The 21,314-nt window shown below is 35.4% G+C and overlaps 1 protein-coding gene across 8 annotated transcripts in view; it reads right to left on the bottom strand.

The window, feature by feature from the left end:
• Positions 1-1,809: 1,809 nt before the first annotated feature.
• LOC144968073 (high affinity 3',5'-cyclic-AMP phosphodiesterase 7A-like) overlaps positions 1,810-21,314 on the bottom strand; it is a 300,950-nt gene continuing 281,445 nt past the window's right edge. For 7 of the 8 annotated variants that reach the window (XM_078906065.1, XM_078906056.1, XM_078906100.1 and 4 more), the window contains 10 exons: positions 14,652-14,715; positions 13,759-13,854; positions 13,121-13,221; positions 10,929-11,060; positions 8,907-8,998; positions 8,345-8,426; positions 7,553-7,618; positions 6,276-6,372; positions 5,506-5,586; positions 1,810-4,721 (listed from right to left, as the gene is read on the bottom strand). In XM_078906065.1, the coding sequence (XP_078762191.1) occupies positions 3,577-4,721; positions 5,506-5,586; positions 6,276-6,372; positions 7,553-7,618; positions 8,345-8,426; positions 8,907-8,998; positions 10,929-11,060; positions 13,121-13,221; positions 13,759-13,854; positions 14,652-14,715 (1,956 nt within the window). In that variant the 3' untranslated portion in view covers positions 1,810-3,576. Of the gene's footprint in view, positions 4,722-5,505; positions 5,587-6,275; positions 6,373-7,552; positions 7,619-8,344; positions 8,427-8,906; positions 8,999-10,928; positions 11,061-13,120; positions 13,222-13,758; positions 13,855-14,651; positions 14,716-19,573; positions 20,060-21,314 lie in introns of those variants that run through there. The other variant, XM_078906108.1, reaches the window with a different exon arrangement.

Genomic DNA, 21,314 nt, shown 5'->3' on the forward strand with positions numbered 1-21,314 from the left:
TTTAACGGCACTTGCAACACTTGAAGGTCGTATACGTTCCTCAGAACGGGAGTTGGTAAATTTACGACAATTTAAAGATAAAAGATTCAGAGTTGATCAGTGCTCAAATTATCATATGCCTCGCCAAATTTGAAAATTGACACAACAACGGGATCCCTGTCTGAAGGGAGACAATCAAGTTTTGGGGGGTTCATGAAGCCATCATGAGTTTTCAATACAGATAATAATAATATAAGTGTGTATGTTTTTTTTTTGTGTGGTTTTTTTTGGGGTCTTTTTTAGAAGTTGAAATTTGACGTCACTTTCTCTCTCTTTATAGACCTCATTTTAAAATGTGCTGTGAAAAAAACCTATAACATAAAATATAACACAGCCCACAGAATTTTGTTTTATTTCTAGTGATTTTCTCTCGTACCACACACTATTCATACAGGTAAAAACAGCGTAAAACTTAATTTATAACGCTCAAAATTAAAAATCCTTAGAGGTATACATTATATACATATTAGTCTATGTACAGTTTATCTACGCAAGAAATTTATGTAAACCATATATAAATTACATTGACACTCGCATTCTATTAAATCCCGCACACTTATAATCTTTGGGCAATGGGGACAGACAGAAAAGATATTTACATATGATAATATATTATGAACGATTTCTGAGCAGTATAATGTCTGTCTCTGAAAATAATAGTTTTATTTTTCACTCTCATTTAAAAGAAACATTTACACGAGCACAATGGTTCCTATTGTTATGCAGGATTAAACCCCACACAAAATTATACGCACACCTATAGTTCATATATACAGTTTTGATTTGTCCCTTACCTAATATGATAATTCCATGTGTCAACCCACCCATAGTTATTAACGTATGATGGTGTCAACATACTCAATACGGGGAAAAACACAATGCTGTTCGTTGACAAACCCAATGTTGTCAACACGCTCAACGCTTTCGACAAACTAAATTCTGCCACCGCATCACACGCTGTCAACATGATCAATGTTGTCAATTAACATAATCAATGTTGTCAATTTACTCAGTGATGTCCAATAAAAATACTGTTAGTTTTCAAATGCTGTCAATACCTTAATGCTGCCAACACGTGTAATGCCGTCGCCATATCATTACTCGAAACTGTCGTCACACACACAATGATTTCAACACATTAAACGCACCTAACCTCAATGTTGCTGACATGCTTACATCTTACAAGACACATTCAATGCTTTACAACACGCTCAATGCTGTCAACATACTCAATAATATGGACGAACTCAATGCAGTCATCAAGACTCACACAAAAATTGTTAATTCACTACCAAGCAATATCGCCATTCACTTAATCAGGAACTATTAACGTTTACTTGCAATATTTTTATATTTGTTCTAGATCAAAAGTAACCCTTTAATTTGAAATAGACGGCAGATAGAGATAGATAGGTATATATATATATATATAATATATATATATATATATATATATATATATATATATATATATATAATATATATATATATATATATTAATATATATATATATATATATAAATAGGAGAGAGAGAGAAGAGAGAGGAGAGAGAGAGAGGAGAGAGAGAGAGAGAGAGAGAGAGAGAGAGAGAGAGAGAGAGAGAGAAGAGAGAGAGAGAAGAGAGAGAGAGAGAGAGAGAGAGAGAGAGAGAGAGAGAGAAAGAGAGTGAGAGAGAAGAAAAGAGAGGAGAGAGAGAGAAGAGAGAGAGAGAGAAAGAGAGGGAGAGAGAGAGGAGAGAGAGAGAGAGAGAGTGGGGGGGGGGGGGCGGTTAAGAGAAATAGAAAAGGAGATTTAAAAAAAAAAAGAAAATTAATCGTGACAGAGAGAACATCTTGGGTAAAGCATCACGCAGACACCACAAAACAATTACGTACATGCCCTCTGCTTCTTACAGTTCCGCATAGAATGATGATATCTATTCAAACAGATCACGTTACCATGACAACAATTTATATACAATCAGCATCAGTAGAAAAATAAAAAATTTCGTAAATGGTATTGATTTCGATATTATGACAATAATTTTTTAATTGAGCAAATCATTTGATTCGTCCATTGAACAACATCAAGTCATTTCAGAAATGCGTGTGTCTTTGAATACTCATACATTCCTTCCAACAGATATAAATTTGCGATGTCCGTATATTTAATAATCCTTTGGCTACAGTATACACTAATAACGTGTTTGGCCAAAATTTGTTTTAACGTTTATTCATTTATTTATTTATTAAAAATAATTTTAGTTATTAAAAAAAAACAACTAAAAATGCAACATTTTTGAAAGATACACTACGGTCTCCAAAGATTCATTTGACATTTGCCTTTGATATTGATATTAAAATAAACCCTCTAGACCATGCTTAAAAACTTTCTTGATATTATGTATGTTGATTGCAGTGAAGGAATCCCAATGCACAATACGAAAAAAGGGAATATCGTAATGGGATGAAATGGAAATCGATATTCACAATTTTGAGAGAATTCAAAAGTTAGCCAATAATTGCTATACCCGTTACATTTTGTCTTTTTTCCCCTTGACGAAAAAAAAAAATATTTGAAAAAAAATTCTTGTTGTTGCGTTAAAGATAGCGTTATTTTCTAAACAACGAATTTGCTCTACTTGAGTGAAGAAAGATTTCACCAACAATAATACTATTGCAAAACTTGCTAAAACCCCCAAATGTTTTGATGTGGAAGAAGATATGAACATATTAAACTTAGTCTCTTCGTGCTCTCTGCAACCTATTGCCCTCAGATATCCTCCACTCACCGAACAGTGTCAGTATTACACTACAGGGATGATCCATTGACTAGTTAACTGCCCTACTCCCGAAAGACAGGTATCGAAAAATTTGGCCAAAAAACTCGCCCTTTAAATATCGATCGATTTAAATGACCCTCATATTGGCAACAAAAAACCCCCAAAAAACAAACTCTTAAATTCTCTCCCAGGTTTGAGAAGTTTTGCCAAGATGAGGCTCATTTAAATTGATCAATATTTGAAAGAAGAGTTTGTTTTGGCCAAATTTTGAAATACTTGCCTTTCCAGAGTACGGCATTTACTGGTTAAGTACGCCCAATATGTTGAGAGAAATAAGACCGTGCCTTCCAACTTTCATTTAATTGGGTCCGCATTCTTTTTAAAAACAATTACATCTGTTTCTACATGTGCGTGAAGTTGATCCGGTGCATTTATACGTATTTAAAGTAGAGAGAGAGAGAGAGAGAGAGAGAGAGAGAGAGAGAGAGAGAGAGAGAGAGAGAGAGAGAGAGAGAGAGAGAGAGAGAGAGAGAGAGAGAGAGAGAGAGAGAACTGCGCTTCTCTACTTTCGTGTTTTGCTGTACATTCCACTTTCATAAACCAAGCACGTCCATTTGCACAAAACTACACGGTGTGTCACAATACGATAACACATCGGATTACATTGTTTGGCATAACGTTGCCATTAAAAATGAGGTTGAAGTGCAATTGGAAAAAAGTTCATTGAATTGTTTAAATATCACAGACAATAAAGGGTTCCTAAATTATGAATCTATTATTTATCCGTTGCTTTGTTGACATTGTTACTAGAACTGTTGGCAGGAATATCCTTGTGGGTCAGAGCTGGCCAACTAGCAGCAAGACCCATTTGAGGCATGGACGAGGAAGGGGTTAACTCTGGTTTTCTGTTATGCCTATAAGGAGGAATAATGAGATCAGAAGGTAACACATTCAAATTATTGTTTTCAAGTCTAGAGAATTCAGAAGTCAAAAACTCAGAGCTTGAGTGTTGCGAAGTAGGGTTGGAAGTAAATCTGGTTAGAGATCCCTTTTCAAGCATGAGGGTCTGGTTTTGTAGAGAAATAAACTGTAGAGGGTCTGTAGAGCCACTGATCAGACTGGCGTCCATGTTGGGGCTTAGGTTGCTGATTTTGGGGCGGGTGAGAAGTGCGTCCATTGACATACTTCTGGGTGATTTGGCATCTGCGTTAACGGATGGGTCTGAATATGAGGACGACCCACTAGTGAGTCGTATAGCAGTAACGGGAAGACTTTGACGACGGGAGAATAAGTTACAATGGCCATTGCCTTCTCTCCGCAAACCCAGATAGAAATTTAAATCTTTCCGAACTAAGTAAGGCACGCTGAATCTGCGCCCATTTCCAGAGGCATAAAGAGCCTGCTCACTGTCCTCGTTGACTGGACTTAGACACCGCCCGCTGGAATCGCTCGGTTGGTCTGTAGAATCTGTCTGATACTTGTACATTAAATTGATATCGTTGCCAACAAAATCGTCTTCTTCACTTCTTCCTTCCTCCTCATGATCATCTTCTGTTCTTTCTTCTATCGACTCACGACTTGTCATAGTCAAATCTAACATGTCGACGTCCTCTTCCAGCGTCGTTTCATCTTCTTGCGCGAGGGAAGACTTTCTGCTCTTGCAGATTTCACATTCAAGAGGTTCCTTCAATTTGTCAGCATCGTCCTCGTCCACAGCACCATTTCCATTGTGATCACGGCTTTCCATGTCCAATAGAAGGTCATTTGATGATGATTCCGACAGTTCTTCTTCCTTATCAATGATCTCCTTCCATTTGCTTTGGTTGTGTGACAAATGGTTCAGCATGGCATGGCTCAGGTTTGTGCTGAGGAATCGATCCCAGGCTTTGAACAAAGGGCTAACAACGAATTGCATGAAACCTGACGGGATGGGGAAAAAATGAACAAGATAAATCAGTATATCAATTATGAAAGAAGACAGGAATAATTTACGAGTAAAAAACATTCTCATTATTTGTTTCACTGATAAATAATTTAAAATCAAAGATAGAGGTTCCATTTGTGATTCATCGCTTCAAACAGTTTCTGGTATAATGCTAAGGATGAAGTAGACATTATTATTATTAATTATTATTATCATTATTATTATCATCATCATCATCATCATCATCATCATCATCATCATCATCATTATTATTATTATTATTATTATATTATTATATTATTATTATTTATCATCATCATCATCGATCATTATCATATATTATCATCATCATCATCATCATCATCATCATCATCATCATCATCATCATCATCATCATCATCATCATTATATTATTATTATTATTATTATTTTTATTATTATATTATATTATTATTATTATTATTATTATATTTATTATTACTATTATTATTATTATTATTATTATTATTATTATTATTATTATTATTATATATCATTACTATTATTATTATTACTATTATTATTATTATTATTATTATTATTATTATTATTATTATTATCATTATTATTATTATATTATTATTATATATTATTATTATTATTATTATTATTATTATTATTATCATTATCATCATTGACGAACGTCACCAAAACGACCTTTTAGCACAGCCACACATGTAAGCCGGTGTGATCTAATACAAACAATACACAGTTTATTGTAGGTAGACAACGCATCCTTACCATGTTGGATATTGGGTACTGTGTTGGTTAGTCTGTCACAGATTGGGGTCACAGCAATATTCAACGCTCTCTCTGTGTCACCTGAAATTCGTTTATGAAACAAAAATCAAACTCAAGCCATTCCCATAAACTTGTAACTTTTATAAACGAGGACAGTGCAGATTAATTTATAATACAAATTCCCTTTAAGTTTAACTAATGTGCAACCAAGGCAAATACTAATGATTATTTGTTTGTTTTGTATACCTTTACAAAGTGTCCGTTATAGTAAGGTTAGAATGAAGGAAATGAAAATTTTGAGTGAATGCATTATATATACAAGTTCAGCCCCTTGATTGGTGAAGAAAGAATAAAACAAAGACCCATCCATGTTTTAATGAATTGTGTGATTTTATAAATTTTATTCACTTGTAAAAACCACCGTGACCTCTCGCCTCACCCCCCCCCCCCCCCCCCAATATATGTCCTTCTAATAGCGTTCACTAAGTTGGACACAAATAAGAGACAAAAACATTCTAAATAGAATACCTGTTTTACGTTTAGCAAGTTAACTGTCGTACTCTGGAAGGACACGTATTCAAAAAATTGGCCAGAAAGTTTATATTTCAAATACCCATCGATTTAAATGACCCTCATCTTGATAAAAATTCTAAAACCCGGGAACTCCAGGGTTTTATTATTTTTAATTTCCTAAAAAGAACTTATCCGAAAATGATCAATAACCTTTGACCTTTGTTATCATAGTTTTGTTTTGAGGTTTTAAAGTTTACCTTGCAAGAAAAACTCATCACAAACACGCTCACTCCACCTCCTACTGATTTTCCATGACCGACAAGGGTTGGAAATGTCAGCACACTTTAAGGCAATCTGTGAAATAAACCATCATATCATTTATTGTCTTTTAACATGTAAACCATTGAGAGCGAGAGTCCAAAATTGTGGGCGTATTGAACACGGATTGAACAAAAGCAAAATTATTCATACAATGCCTTTAGGTTAAATACTCACCTGTTCTGACCGTCAAATCAATCATACCATACCAACACAAAAGATAACTTTAACGTACATTATATTCTGTAAAAAGGAATTAGTCAAAACTATTAACCAAACTAGCGGTCTAAATAATACCTATACCACGACAAAAAGCCAAGTGATATTAAATTCAGTCATTCTATAGTAATCAATTGCAAAGTTATTCGAGCCAACGTGCACTTATTCGCAGGTCTGATAACCCAATTCATTATGGGCTCATTGTTGTAATGGAAATATAAAAAAATGCCGCACAATATTGTCCATTACAACGATGTTAAACTCGGCCCATAATTCGGTTCAGATGTCAAACCTGCATATATGTACACGCTGATTCGAGATAATATATATAAATTAGGAAACTTATTTACCTGATTGATCTTAGTCGATAATATAAGAACAACTTAGATAAATTACCAAATAAATGTTAAAGCAAAGCTTCATATAATATCGTGGTCATATCTCCACTTTTGGATTATTTTGAGAAATCACATGCGGTCCAATCAGATTTTAAATGAATTCTTCTGACAAAATTTTGTTCAAATCGGGAAATTGGTTAAAATTGATAAACAACAAAGTGTCTGAAGTTTATATATATATATTTATTAACAAGAAAATAAACTTTAACTCAATTTTGTCAAATTAATTAAATGTGTGTTAACCTCTAACCCATGATAAATACTACACATCTTTAGCCAACGACAAAAACATCAAAGCATTTACGCAACATTAGGGGAGACCTGTCATTTATCGTGTTTGTTGACGACACGAGAAGATATAGGATTGGCAAGAATGGTCAAGCCTTCTCTATAGATAGTATGCGCTTGCCTAAGAAGCTCACAACGTTGCCATCTGGATATATAACAGACCAACACACAAAACTATATGTAACCTTGAACGTTTATGGTCTGGTTAATAAAGTTTAGTGAGAATTACTCATAAACACGGATGGCAAAAAGAAACAATAAAAAAGACCCGAGTGACGTCAACTTCGTTCTATTTATAAAATCAAACCCACCTGCAGCATGAAATGTCGATGTTCTTGGTTCCTTTGATATTGAAATTCACCACTATCGATGTATCTCTGAAAGATGAGAATAGCATTATTATTTAAAAAAAACAAACAATGACAACATATCGATAACAAACAATATTTATTACCTTTGAGAACGATTGTTTTGCATTTGATCTTATAATTTTCTCTTCTTCTTCTTCTTCTTCTTCTTCTTCTTCTTCTTCTTCTTCTTCTTCTTCTTCTTCTTCTTCTTCTTCTTCTTCTTCTTCTTCTTCTTCTTCTTCTTCTTCTTCTTCTTCTTCTTCTTCTTATCATCGTTGTCATCATCATCATCATCATCATTATTATTCATATCATTATTATTATTATATTATTATTATTATTATTATTATTATTATTATTATTATGATTATTATTATCATTATTACTATTAAAAAATAAGATAAAATAAATTAAAATTCCCTTTATTCATCCCCAAGGGGAAATTTGTCTTTAGGGTCTATTCCAAGGGAAGACTGGAACAGCCCAGGCGTTAGCCGCAGTGCAGCGCCGCAAAGTGAGCTAGGGCGAGTTGACTTGTTCAAGGCCACACAACGAGGCGGGTAGTCGAACTCAGTACCTTTTGGGTACGAAGCAAAGACCGTACCGCTGAGCCACGCTGCCCTCTCATTATTAGTATTACTATTATTATATTCAATCGGTCGATAATTGAAATAACATATTCTGTAAAAAAAAATGTTTTGCCAAAGCATGAGAGGCTATCTTTCTAATCGTGTGCCACTCAATGCTACTCACACTGAATTTGAGCAGGAATTCTTGCTGCCTAGTGATATCCGTCGCTAATATCAATGACTTCAACTGGTTCGTGAAAGACTCCCTGAAGAAAAGGGTTAAAAAACACTCTACTACATAATAGAAAAAGGGTTCACATTTTTACTATTACATTCAAAATGGAAACAAACACTAAAATAGCAAGTCCAACTACTGATGATTATTGATTACATATGCTCACTACAATATTATGTCCCGACTTTATGTCAGTCATGAATATACGTTAAAATTGTTGAACGGAAATTATAACCTCATAATCCCCTCCCCCCCCCCCCCCCCCCCCCCTCTCTCTCTCCACTCTCCAATAATAATTTTTAAAAATATAGAAACTATAAAGAAAAAATAGAAAGGGGGACAATAAATTTAAAAAAATATAAACACCCAGCACGCTCCCAAAGTGTAAAAAACCCAGCTATGTAGATGACGATGATGACGATGAAGATAATGATGATGATGATGATGATGATGATGATGATATAATGATGATGACGACGACGATGATACTCGTAGAGGTGGTGGTTCATACCAAGTTTCTTGTGGAAGATGAGAGAGGACTCCCGTTTCCTGCAACAACCCGACTGCAGACCTCCAGTGATGGTTTTCTAGTACAGAGATATTCTGGAAGAGAGGACAGAAAACTGATATATGATTGATGGTTCACACATTACTAAGCATTAACCAATGAGAATATTTCCTGCCTTTTGCCCCGTTTCGTCCCCTTGACTATTTATTTACTGTATGAAAAAGCCTGAGATATCCTTCGTACACTTTCAAACACACAGATTGGTCAGTCAGTGAGTATTTCTCACAATATTTTAACAAACTGATAAAGGAATTGCATCGCAAAACCTGACGAAACGATGCATTTTTTTCAATCATGTGTTAAAATTGTGAGTGATGCTCCGGATCTGTGGGCTGTTTACTCCGGGTGAAAGGCAAAAACTGAAAGTGGATATGGGTCTTCGGTTCACGGTCAGCGGTTGATTTCTGGGCCACAATGTTTGAGTCAAAAATAAAACATCTTGAATGTTTATTCTACTGGTTTTAATAAAATATACAATAACTAACGTAATTTTCAAAAGTGTATGCACTGTATGTTGATTGAAGAAGTGAAGTCTCAAACAATACGGTAATAGTTAAAAAGACATCGATATCAATATCTTGACAGACATAGCAACAAGAGGTCACAGAGGAACCATCAATTCGTCATTAGAGATGGGCATTTCAAGACTCGTATATCGATTACAAAGGTATCGAGGACCTATAGAACAGTAAAGTTGGTGCCCCAAACGTAAACAAAGGTCGAGAAGCACATGGCAAACCACATGTTCCTGTCTTGACAGCTCACGTTCCAATGTAAATAATAGAAAGAAAATAACCTTTAAAATTTGGCTGTTAGGTGGCAAAAGAAACACATATTTATAAATACTCGATCATGCATCAAATAATGTCTAGATATGGATATTTTATGGAACAAAAGGTAAAATTTATCAAAAGTTACGTCTATCTATTTTTAGACCAGAGCAAATTATTGCGCTGGTATGAACAAAACGAGAATTATTCGGAGCCTGATTTTCATAATAATTTAGTCTTATATTATTATTTCTGCAACTGTTAGATTTTATGTAAACATATTTTCAATACTGAAAGTGTATTGCCTACAACTCAAACTACAAAATTGGGAGACCTATATTGTGCGTAAATTATTCCGGTCCCTAACGGAAATCACTAGCAACTTGTTATTGTTTACGTTTGGGGCATCAACTTTACTGTTCTATCTACGGGTTAAACTGTCGTGAGTGCCGCACATAAAACATTTCCATTGATACGTTTTTGAACGAAATTTGACTAGCTAGTCTATTTGAAAAACGCTTTAAGTTCGGGGTCATCTTAACCTTAACAAAACTTACCAAACAAAAAAAAAAAAAAAAAAAAAAAAGAAAAAACAAAAACAAAACAAAACAAGAATTGGGCACTGAACGCTAGAATTAACATAATATACCATAGAGGTAATCATCCCTTATAGAGCAGTATAATTAGGTGCCCCAAACGTAAACAAAGGTCTAGAAGCACATGGCAAACCACATGTTCCTGTCTTGACAGCTCAAGTTCCAATGTAAATTATAGAAAAAAATAACCTTTAAAATTTGGCTGTTAGGTGGCAAAAGAAACACATATTCATACATACTCGATCATGCATCAAATAATGTCTAGATATGGATATTTTATGGAACAAAAGGTAAAATTTATCAAAAGTTACAGTCTATCTATTTTTAGACCAGAGCAAATTATTGCGCGGGTGTGAACAAAACGAGAATTATTCGGAGCCTGAATTTCAGAATAATTTAGTCTTATATTATTATTTCTGCAACTGTTAGATTTTATGTAAACATATTTTCAATACTGAAAGTGTATTGCCTACAACTCAAACTACAAAATTGGGAGACCTATATTGTGCGTAAATTTTTCCGGTCCCTAACGAAAATCACTAGCAACTTGTTATTGTTTAAGTTTGGGGCACCTAATTATACTGCTCTATAATTTTCACCTGGTAAAGAGTGGCCAGATGGTTGGATGTAGTGATGAGGAAGCCATTGTTGACCCCTGGATGGTCAAGGTCATGGGTAAGGGAGGCTACTAATGCTGCCATCTTTTCTAAATCGGAAGTTGACTGGAGAATCTGGGAGTGAGAACAAACATGTGAAGAAAAAAAAAACATTGAAAAAATTGATTATGCTGTAAGTTGTAATTTCAAGAAATGAGACAATGCCCAAGATAATATGACCAATCTGGTGAAAATGCTGAATCAAAAGGCGGCAACTTACAGCTCAGTATGTACGTCATTGGTACAACTTGAATTCAAATATTCATACTGGAGTGCTGGCTACTGCCTGCTTTTTAAAAACTTTTTTTTTCAATGATCATAGCTTAGACAAAGACTGAAAAGTTTTGACTATGATATATTTTCCATAACGTTATTGTTTATTGATTGATACACATAGAATCACGATTATGCGCTATAGAATTGTTATGTATAATGGCAAACTCAGAGCGCAGTCAACGACACAACTCTGATGCTCTACCCCCCCCCCCCTTCCAACCCACCCCCTTAAAAAGGTTGAAAAAACAAAAAGAAAAGAAAATAAAAACATACAAAAAACAAAACAAAAAATTCAAACAAAAAAACAAACAAACAAAAAATAACACAAAAAAACAAAAACAAAAACAAATAAAAACAAAACAAAAAACCCCCCAAAAAAATCATACATACAGACAAACAAAACAAAACAGAAACCTGAATATCTTGAAGCCTAAATTTCAATTTTAACCACACAGTTATAATCCCTCAATATGTTTAGACAGTCCTTTTATTACGAAATCACGTAATTTCATTACTATTATTATTCATAATTTAAATGGAAATATTATCATTGATTAATTAAATACATTATTGTTACAAGGTCATGTACATTAAACAATTTAATCCAAGACTTTCTGTGGGCAATATTATATCAATATCAACCAGTTAAATGCTATACTACAGAAAGACGCGTATTTAAACATTTGGCCAGAAAACTCGTCATTCAAATATCGATCGATTTAAATGGACCTCATCATAGCAAAAAAAAAAAAAAGAAAAAACAACAACTCTAAAACATGTAATTTAGCAAGGTCCCAGGTTTGAGAATGTTTGTCAAGATGAGGGTCATCTAAATCAATCGATATTAGAAGGGCGAGTTTTCTGGCCAATTTTTTAAAATACGCTTCTTTCGAAGTACGGCCGTTAATAACTGGTTAATGTCTCCAGCAGCAAAGCCATACAACAGTTTATACGCAATTTATATTACTCCACATATTGTTTGTTTAACTCACTCAACCCTAACACCGACTATATCCGTAGTTTACTTGGGTCACTTTTACTCCATGCCTATTTATTTCATTTTTCAGAGGCAAAATATAGGCGTAGTACCAAAGCTAATGTTTTTAGTTTTTGCATGTTAATGATAGTTGAATAAAACTATCGATGTAGTTGCTCATTCTTGATACATTTCTTCCAATTTTGAAACGTAGCAAACATCTCTAGGATTGGATGAGTTAATCAAATCACAGCAAAGCCACCACTTTTACCTAGAAATAACCATAAGCAATAATATAATACTTGAACCACAAAATGACAGTGTTTTACAGCTTGTGAAAACAAACATTCCCCCACCCTCCATTACCACTGTGGATATTCCACAATTATTGACGAAATCGTTTGACTCCCCACGCTGGCTTGTTTTGAAAGCTAATCATCGTGTTCAAGTTATTAAATGCGACGACAATGCTAATTAATAGAAAATAAACAAGCAAACAAAAAGAAAACCCCCCAAAAACACTCCCCCCCCCCTGAAAAGAAAAAAAAAGAAAAAGAAAAAACGAACAAAAATGAACCATTTCGCCACGTTATTGTCTTTTGTGATCGCTTTCGGTTTTGACACCGTCGTCGTGATTATCCTCCTCCTCCTCCTCTTTCTTATCATCATCATCATCATCATCATCATCATCATCATCATCATCAATACCATCATCATCATCATCATCATCATCATCATCATCATCATCATCATCATCATCATCACCATCAGCAGCAGCAGCAGCTGCATCAGAAGAACCATCAGCATTAACATGGTCGTCCTTAATATTTAATAGGTTTTTTTAAAAGACCATCGTGACGAAATAAGAACTTGTGTAACTGACCTCTTTTTCCTGAAGGAAACAATGCATAGATTGTGTCACGTCGGCTGCGTGGATAGCATTGTGGTAGGGGTTACTCTCATGATAATTCTGTTCTATCAAAGCTGTTTGGTGGAGACACACAATAGAAGAATCGTTAGAGGTGAGGTGGAGACGTTGTCAAAAAAAGTAAAAAAAGAAAAATAAAGGAAAGTAAATATAGAAAAAGAAAAAGAAATACCCTGGATGGACTTTCCTGTCTGAAGGCAAGAATCATACCACTAGACCACATAGCCGCACTATGTATTAGCATCATCATCGTCATCATCATCATCATCATCATCATCATCATCATCATCATCATCATCCTCATCCTCTTCCTCCTCCTCCTCCTTATCGTCATCATCATCATCATCATCATCATCATCATCATCATCATCATCATCATCATCCTCATCCTCTTCCTCCTCCTCCTCCTTCTCCTCCTCCTCATCATCATCATCATCATCATCATCATCATCATCATCATCATCGTCATAATCATGATTTTCATCATATTTATTTTACTATAAACTCAGGAGCAAGCATTTCAATAACACCGACACAATACCGTTTAGAGACGAAATGTCACATATTTTAAACGGTTAATTATATGGACTTACAGAAAAACTGCAAGAGTCGAATGGTGTCAAGATGGAAGCCCTTGATGAAATTGTATGTCTGGAACAGGTGATAGGCTACGTGGAATAGGGAACGACCTGGAATGGAGATGGGGGCCGGGTTGGTGGGAATGGTGTGGAGGTGATGAGTGACAGTGGTGATGACTGTAGTGACGATGATGACGGTGATAACGACGACGACGACGACGACGATGATGATGATGATGATGATGATGATGATGATGATGATGATGATGATGAAAGTTGATAATGATGAAGATGATGGTGATGCTGTTGATGATGAAAAAGATGATGATGATGATGATGATGATGATGATGATGATGATGATGATGATGATAATGACGATCATAATGATGCTGATGATGCTGATGATGCTGAAGGAACATATTGTTAATGTTATATTCTTGATACTTAATGACAAGTTAGGTGGGGGGGGGGGGGGCGGAACTAGTGTCAGATTTGATACTTGTTGACAAGTTAGGGGCCATCTAGAGTAAAGTTTGATACTTGTTGACAAGTTGGGGGCCATCTAGAGTAAGGTTTGATACTTGTTGACAAGTTGGGGGGCCATCTAGTGTCAGGTTTGATACATGTTGACATGTTGGGGGCCATCTAGAGTAAGGTTTGATACTTGTTGACAAGTTGGGGGGCCATCTAGTGTCAGGTTTGATACATGTTGACAAGTTGGAGGCCATCTAGAGTCAGGTTTGAGATTTTTTACGAAATGAGGGCTATCTAGCGTTAGGTTTGAGAACTTTTGACTAGTTGAGGGCCATCTTAATGATCGATATTTGAATTTTAAAAGAATTCTGGCCAAACTTTTAAAAAATGTGTTCCTTCAGAGTACTATAAAATTACTCAAAAATGAACTCACCTCCCGCCAGAGTGTCCAGGTTGAATATATTGAAATTCCAGTCGCCAATTCTGGACAGTAGCAGCTAAGAAAGTGGAATAAAAGGTGTGGGGAGGAGGGAGGGAGAGTGGGGAGTGGGAAGGGATGAGACAAACAATAAGAACAATATTATTATTTATAAAACTTTTGAGAAATACAGAGAGAAAACATACACACGGACAAGCTTTTACAAAAGTTAATGTGAATAATTAAGAGTCGTATCTCTGGTATGAATTGAGGGGTTGAGGGTGGGTGGGTGAATCTTTCCTTGAATGATCTTTCTTTCCTCTCTGTCTAGCGCTGTACCATGCATACCTCTTAAGATTTAAAGCAATCTCATTAAACACCTTAAGACAACACAACGGTATGTTCGTAGACTTTTGAACATATTTTACTCTGTTAATCCAGGAGTTATTAGGTTGTTAGGTCTGTTTGATTTGGCGAAAATTGATTCGCGTCCAATCAAAAGAGTAACAAGAAATCATACTGTCCTTGTAATGCTATAAAAACAACCGAGATAACACTCCGGCTCCGTAGGCATTGGGGATTTGAAGGACTTCTGGACGACTCAAACACCTAGGCTTACGAAGGAAGCCAAAGCGAGTGTGGAACTGATAGATAAGACCGAAGAGTTTCTGGTTTCAAAGACAGTCTGTAGATAAAGCAATCTCATTAGAGGCTGACTACTTAAAATAGCCACCGGCCACACTCACGTCATCGACGTGATAAAAATCTTGGTATGGGAGGAAGGCCAGACAAGAAATCTGAGCGTAAACCGTGTCGATGTCTCGGGTAAGACATTGGCTAAAAATAAAGACATTCACAGACATCAGGCCCTTAGAGCACGAGTTTATCCCGGTTTCTGTGCCACGAAATGTCCAATTACTTGTTACTCTGAGCACGGCGCATCATTCGGAAGGTACTCAACATCAGATCTAATACAAGATTATCCAGTTTTGACGTCTTTTGACAAAACAAATTTAACTGATTTGCCCAGAAAGCTCTTACAACAAATATTGATCGATTGAAATGATTCTAAACTTGCCCCCCCCCCCCCCCAAAAAAAAAGCTTGAGATTTTTTGTTTTACAAAATGTGTACCATCTTAATCGATTGATATTTGATGAAGATGCTGTCTGTCAAAATTAAACTAAATGTGCTTCGTTAGAATAGTCAAATGTTACTCAGTCACTGCTGAGCGTAGAGGAAAGCCAGGAGAAAAAGCTATTTTGTGATGAAGATTGTACCCTGTTAGGTTATGTGTAAGTTTTTAAATTCCCGCTGACTGTAGATTTTAATTTTGGTCTTTTTTTTTTTGAGTTGTAAAAATTCCACCACAGCAACGGCTTTGTATATTTATGGAATAATGTGAGTATATGTATGAGTTAGATAGGAAAGGCTCTTATGCCTTTATTCAACTTTACGTAAATCATTTGACATTAAGCGTCCTCAGTGTTTCACATGAAAAGAACACTGTTGAACGATCAAGAACCACCGCCTGAAAACAGTAATGAGTAGGGGTGATTTATTGGATCCTTACATTTTATTCCATTAAAAAAATATGACATTTGGGTCTGGTTTATATTATTTAGGATAATAAATATAATTTCTTAGCGTGACAAAAAACCCAAAATCTCATATGTCTGGTTTCTTTAAATTTAAAATCTCTTTTTGCACTTGGATTATCCCGACATGATGTCATTTTGAGACGATGGGACACATATGACCAAATATAATATTATATAAAAATAGTTTTTGACAGATAAAAAGTGAAATCTAAAAATGGTATGGTATAAAAGTTGAAGCAAGACGTAATTACATTTTACACGCAAATGTTAATGGAAGCAAGAAAGGGAACAGTTGAAATATAATGACTGTTACAGATGGCACGAATAGAAGAACCAAATAAGGGAATTTCATATCTCATTTCACGTCAGGAAGCAACAGCCCGAGTGATACAGACAGAACAATTCTCTCGGCAAGGCTGCTGCTTCTAATGGTGCCACACAACTATGTTATGATGATCTGCCCAGGCCACATTCATCGCCGCATTCGTGTACGGTAGCGAACCTGCCCGGAAGCTTCGTCACTCGACAAGATGTTCTGCGGTTTCGGGCTCTTGTCCATAATGCGTACACGTGGGACTGGTAGAAAGTCCCTGCTGAAGAAGCGACGATGCCGTGAGACAGACTCTCGACCAAAGTCGATACGCCGCCACCCTCTTGCTAAGAAGCCTGGTATATTCTCAACCAGTTTTGAGGAGGCTATGTCTCCGGCCCCTCAAAGGATTGAATTCGTCCAAACCAACTTCCATCTCAAGGCGACTCGTCATTGCGATCACTACTATTTTGCTATGCCCTGATAAAACATTTAAAACATTTGGTCAGAAAACTCGTCCTTCAAATATTAATTGAATAAAACGACCTTTATTTTGTTTAAAAAAAACAACAAAAAAACAAACAAAACAAAACAAAAAAACAAAAAACAAAAAAAAAAAAAAAACCACACACACAAAAAAACAACAAATAAACAAAATAAACAAATTAAAAAACCCCTCTCAAATCTGGGACTTCCCAAAGTGGTTGGAGTAGTAGTGGTAGTAGTAAAGACCTCCGTGGCCTCAGGTTTGAGAGTTTTTGACAAGATAAGGATCATTTTAAATGACCGATATTTGAAGGAAGAGTTTTCTTGTTAAAATTGTAAAAGCGTGTTTTTCCCACCGAATAAGCAGTATTCTACTTTAGGATGACAAAACACCTATCGTCAATCTTTTAACTTAGATGTTTCAGGTGTGAGACAATGCACAAGATGAGTGATTTCCATTGATTAATGTTTGAAGTAAGGTATGAGTCATGATGAGGGTCAAATTAATAAATTGATATTTGAAGTAAAACGTTTTCTGCCCAGAACGATAAAAAAACAAACAAAAAAAACCCAACGACCCAACCAAACAAACTCCAAAAAAAAAAAACCCAACAAAAAACACACCAAAAACCCCCCAAAACCCCAAACAAAACAAAAAACCAAACCAAACAAAAAAAACCCCAAAACAAAACAAACCCAAACCAAACCATAACAAAACACAATAAGTGTTTTATCAAAGTGCGACTGCATAACGTCATCATTTCATATCGATCCAAAACAGAACATCCTACGGTGTATGATTGGCTTCCGTCCTCAAAGCAGCGAGTGGCCCAATCAGTAGACAAGGCGTCCGACTGGTATGCGATGAACTCCGGGCCTGAATCCAAAATATGCAGAGAATTCTTTTTTTTTTTTCTTCTCAGGTTTAATACCCTGCCCCAACACATCATCTCAATGGTGTTGGTACCGTACCTGGTATTAACTCAGGTCTGACGGAAGCTATTTTGCAATCGACTACCATTCTACTCGGAGGACAACTACTCATTGTTAAGATTCCTCAAATCCTTTAAAGACTCGGGAGGAGTCTATAAATACTGACGACAGAGTCTCGTGCTTTGAAAAAAAGCAACAGGACAATTTTACAGGAGCCTTAAGAAAAACGATAAACCGAAACAAAATTATCTAGCAGTCCCCTCACCCTCCCAAAAAAAAAAAAAAAAAAAAAAAAACCCCCCAAAAAACAAAAAAACAAAAACAAAACAAAAAACAAACAAACAAAACAATATTAAAACAAAAACAAACATGTCCATCCCACAAAAACCCCAACAAAACATACACAAAATATTACACGATATATTTTAAATATATCCATCCTTACCAAGCTTAAATTGACAAATATTGTGTATTAAACCTAACATTTACCCCTCCCCCCACACTCACACACACACAATCACAAGAACGATCTCTGACAAGAACAAACAACCTCCCGGACGGGAGGTTGTATGAAGAGTCCTCGAGAGAATTACTCGCGCGATTGTTTTTCTTTGTAAAGATGCAATTTAAATCTCCAGATCCAGACCTTATTTCGGGTAGACGAAGCGGAGACAGAATAGACCACTTGGTTCTGAAATAATTTTTTGGAACCTTTTTAACGATTGGAGAAGTCTGGGGTAAACCGACATATTCTCTAAATGTCACGCAAATACATGTTTTGATCGGCCGTATACCGACACAATGACCTTTTTATACATTCGCTAGATTATTTGAATAGACTGTAATGACCCCCAACTTATCAACAACAACAAAAAAACAAAAAACAAAAAAAAAACAAAAAACAACAAACACAAAAAAACGAACCCCCCCCCCCCCAAACAAAAACACAAAAGAAAAAGAACAAAACACGTAAACAATTATCAAACCAGTGAATTGTTTTGAATAAAACTTAGGGGTTAAGAATATTATTGGTTTTTGTTCATTATTTTTCTTACAGCCAAACAGCCTCTAGCAGCTTAGTATCACGTTGGCGGTTTCACTGGAAGCTACTTTCCTTTTCTTTCGGGGTCCGACATTTTTGGTCCGGGTTATAAAAGCAAAGATATATATATATATATATATATATATATATATATATATATATATATATATATATATATATATATATATATATATATACCTATATCTTTTTTATTATTATTATTACAAAAAAGTTATTCATTTTTAATTTTTTATATTTAAAATTTTTTTTTTTTTTTTGCATCACATTTACTATACAATGCATACTCCGGCATTACGAAGTTATAGTTGGACGCCGAAGATGACAAACCGATGACTGAAGGAACACGTGATTAATTTTTTCTCGCGTCCTCTCGTACCAATCTTGTCACGACAATTCGAATCAAGATGGAATCAACAACACCTCTTACCTTAACGTGAGTTTTATTTATGTTTATTTCAAATTGTTGTAATATATTTCACCTATTGTTGTTTGATAATAGATAAAAGATAACAATAGTGAATAAATATGATCAATTTTATATTTACTTGAGCTCGCAATCCATTGTTTTTGTCCTCTGGCATTCGTCTCTGTAGCTTCACGTGCGAGTGCAGTATCAGGACCATGAGAGATGGGGAGTTTGTCATATCACTATTTTCGATAATTTAATACGCCACCTCAGATATTTATCAGTCCATATTTCCCCTTTTATGAGGTCTTTTTTCATTTTGAAAGTTTCAAAGTGAACAACTAAATGACGCCGATTCAGTGGTGTATTTGGTTTATCTGCATGTGAATATATATTTTGTTGTTGACGCTTCCAAGATTCCAGTAGGTTATTATTTGATTATTTGCCATAATAATGAATGAATGAATGTCGTAATATATTTTTCCTTGATGTCAGCTGTTTCAGTTCTCTCTGACCTGTACTTTCTCAATAAATAATTATAATTCTGTTAGCTTATGCCAAACGTTTCAAGGTCCCCATCCCATTCCGCTTCCTCTCTCAGTTACTTCTTCTCATTGTCCTTGTCCTTGCCCTTCATTGTTACCACTGAATTTTATCAATAAACAAAATTCATATATATTATATAAATATATATATATATATATATATATATATATATATATATATATATATATATATAATAAACGCAAAATTATAAACAAAACATAAAACAGAACAAAAAAAATCTCAACTGTAACAAGGACTGCATTATGGTCCCTCTACTTGACAGGCGGGTGTTATGTCACTGACTACAAGATATGAAGTGAGTAGAAAAGTGCCAGAACAAATGAATAAAAATTTCTTTATCCTATGTCTGGCAATTTTAACTCATTCATATCTGTGTACCAAAAAGTGCGCTCCACTCACTTTTCTGAATTAAAAATTCAACCCATATCACCGGAGCATACTCATTCTCATCGTTTCGTATGTTATATTTGATAAGAAATTGGGGTATTAAGCTTAACTGTCAAAATACTTCGCGATGGTGGTGCGAATCGCGAATCTCAAGATAGGTGATGAGGATCTAGAATGACGTTTGGGTTTGAACGATTATTTTGTGTTCGGTATTTGCTCACACGTTAACCACGCTCCACTGCCAGGCGGAGTTGTCGTACAATAAGCGCAGGTCGAACCCCAAACCGCGCTAAAAAATTTTTATTCTCTATTGTCTTCTGGCATTTTTACTCACTTCATATCTTGTGTTACAATAATGCCTCTCATACTGTTTCTGAATTAAAAATCACCCAACACGCGAGCATACTCAATGTTCAATCGTTTCTATTTATATTGTTTTGATGGATATTTGGCTATTAAGCTTAACTGCTGGTCAAAATTACTTCGCGATGGTGGTGAACGAATCGGCGATCTCAAGAAGTGGGTGAGAGAGGGATCTAGAAATGACTTTGGGTTTGAAACGAATATTTTGTGTTCGTGGATAGCTCACACGGTAGAGCCACGCTCTCACCTGCCAGGCGAGTTGTCGTACCAATAAGGTCGCAGGTTCGAACCCCACCACCGCCGCGAAAAAAATTTTTTTATTCTCTATTGTCTTCTGGCACTTTTCTACTCACTTCATATCTTGTTGTTACCAACATAAGTGCCTGCTCCACTCACTTTTCTGAATTAAAAATTCACCCCATACACCGGAGCATACTCAATGTCTCAATCGTTTCTATGTTATATGTTTGTGATGAGAATATTGGCTATTAAGCTTAACTGCTGGTCAAAATTACTTCGCGATGGTGGTGAACGAATCGGCGATCTCAAGAAGTGGGTGAGAG

This window comes from Berghia stephanieae, chromosome 1 (assembly GCF_034508935.2).
Source record: "Berghia stephanieae isolate SIO BIC M18660-M18661 chromosome 1, UCSD_Bste_1.3, whole genome shotgun sequence".
Taxonomy (NCBI): domain Eukaryota; kingdom Metazoa; phylum Mollusca; class Gastropoda; order Nudibranchia; family Aeolidiidae; genus Berghia; species Berghia stephanieae.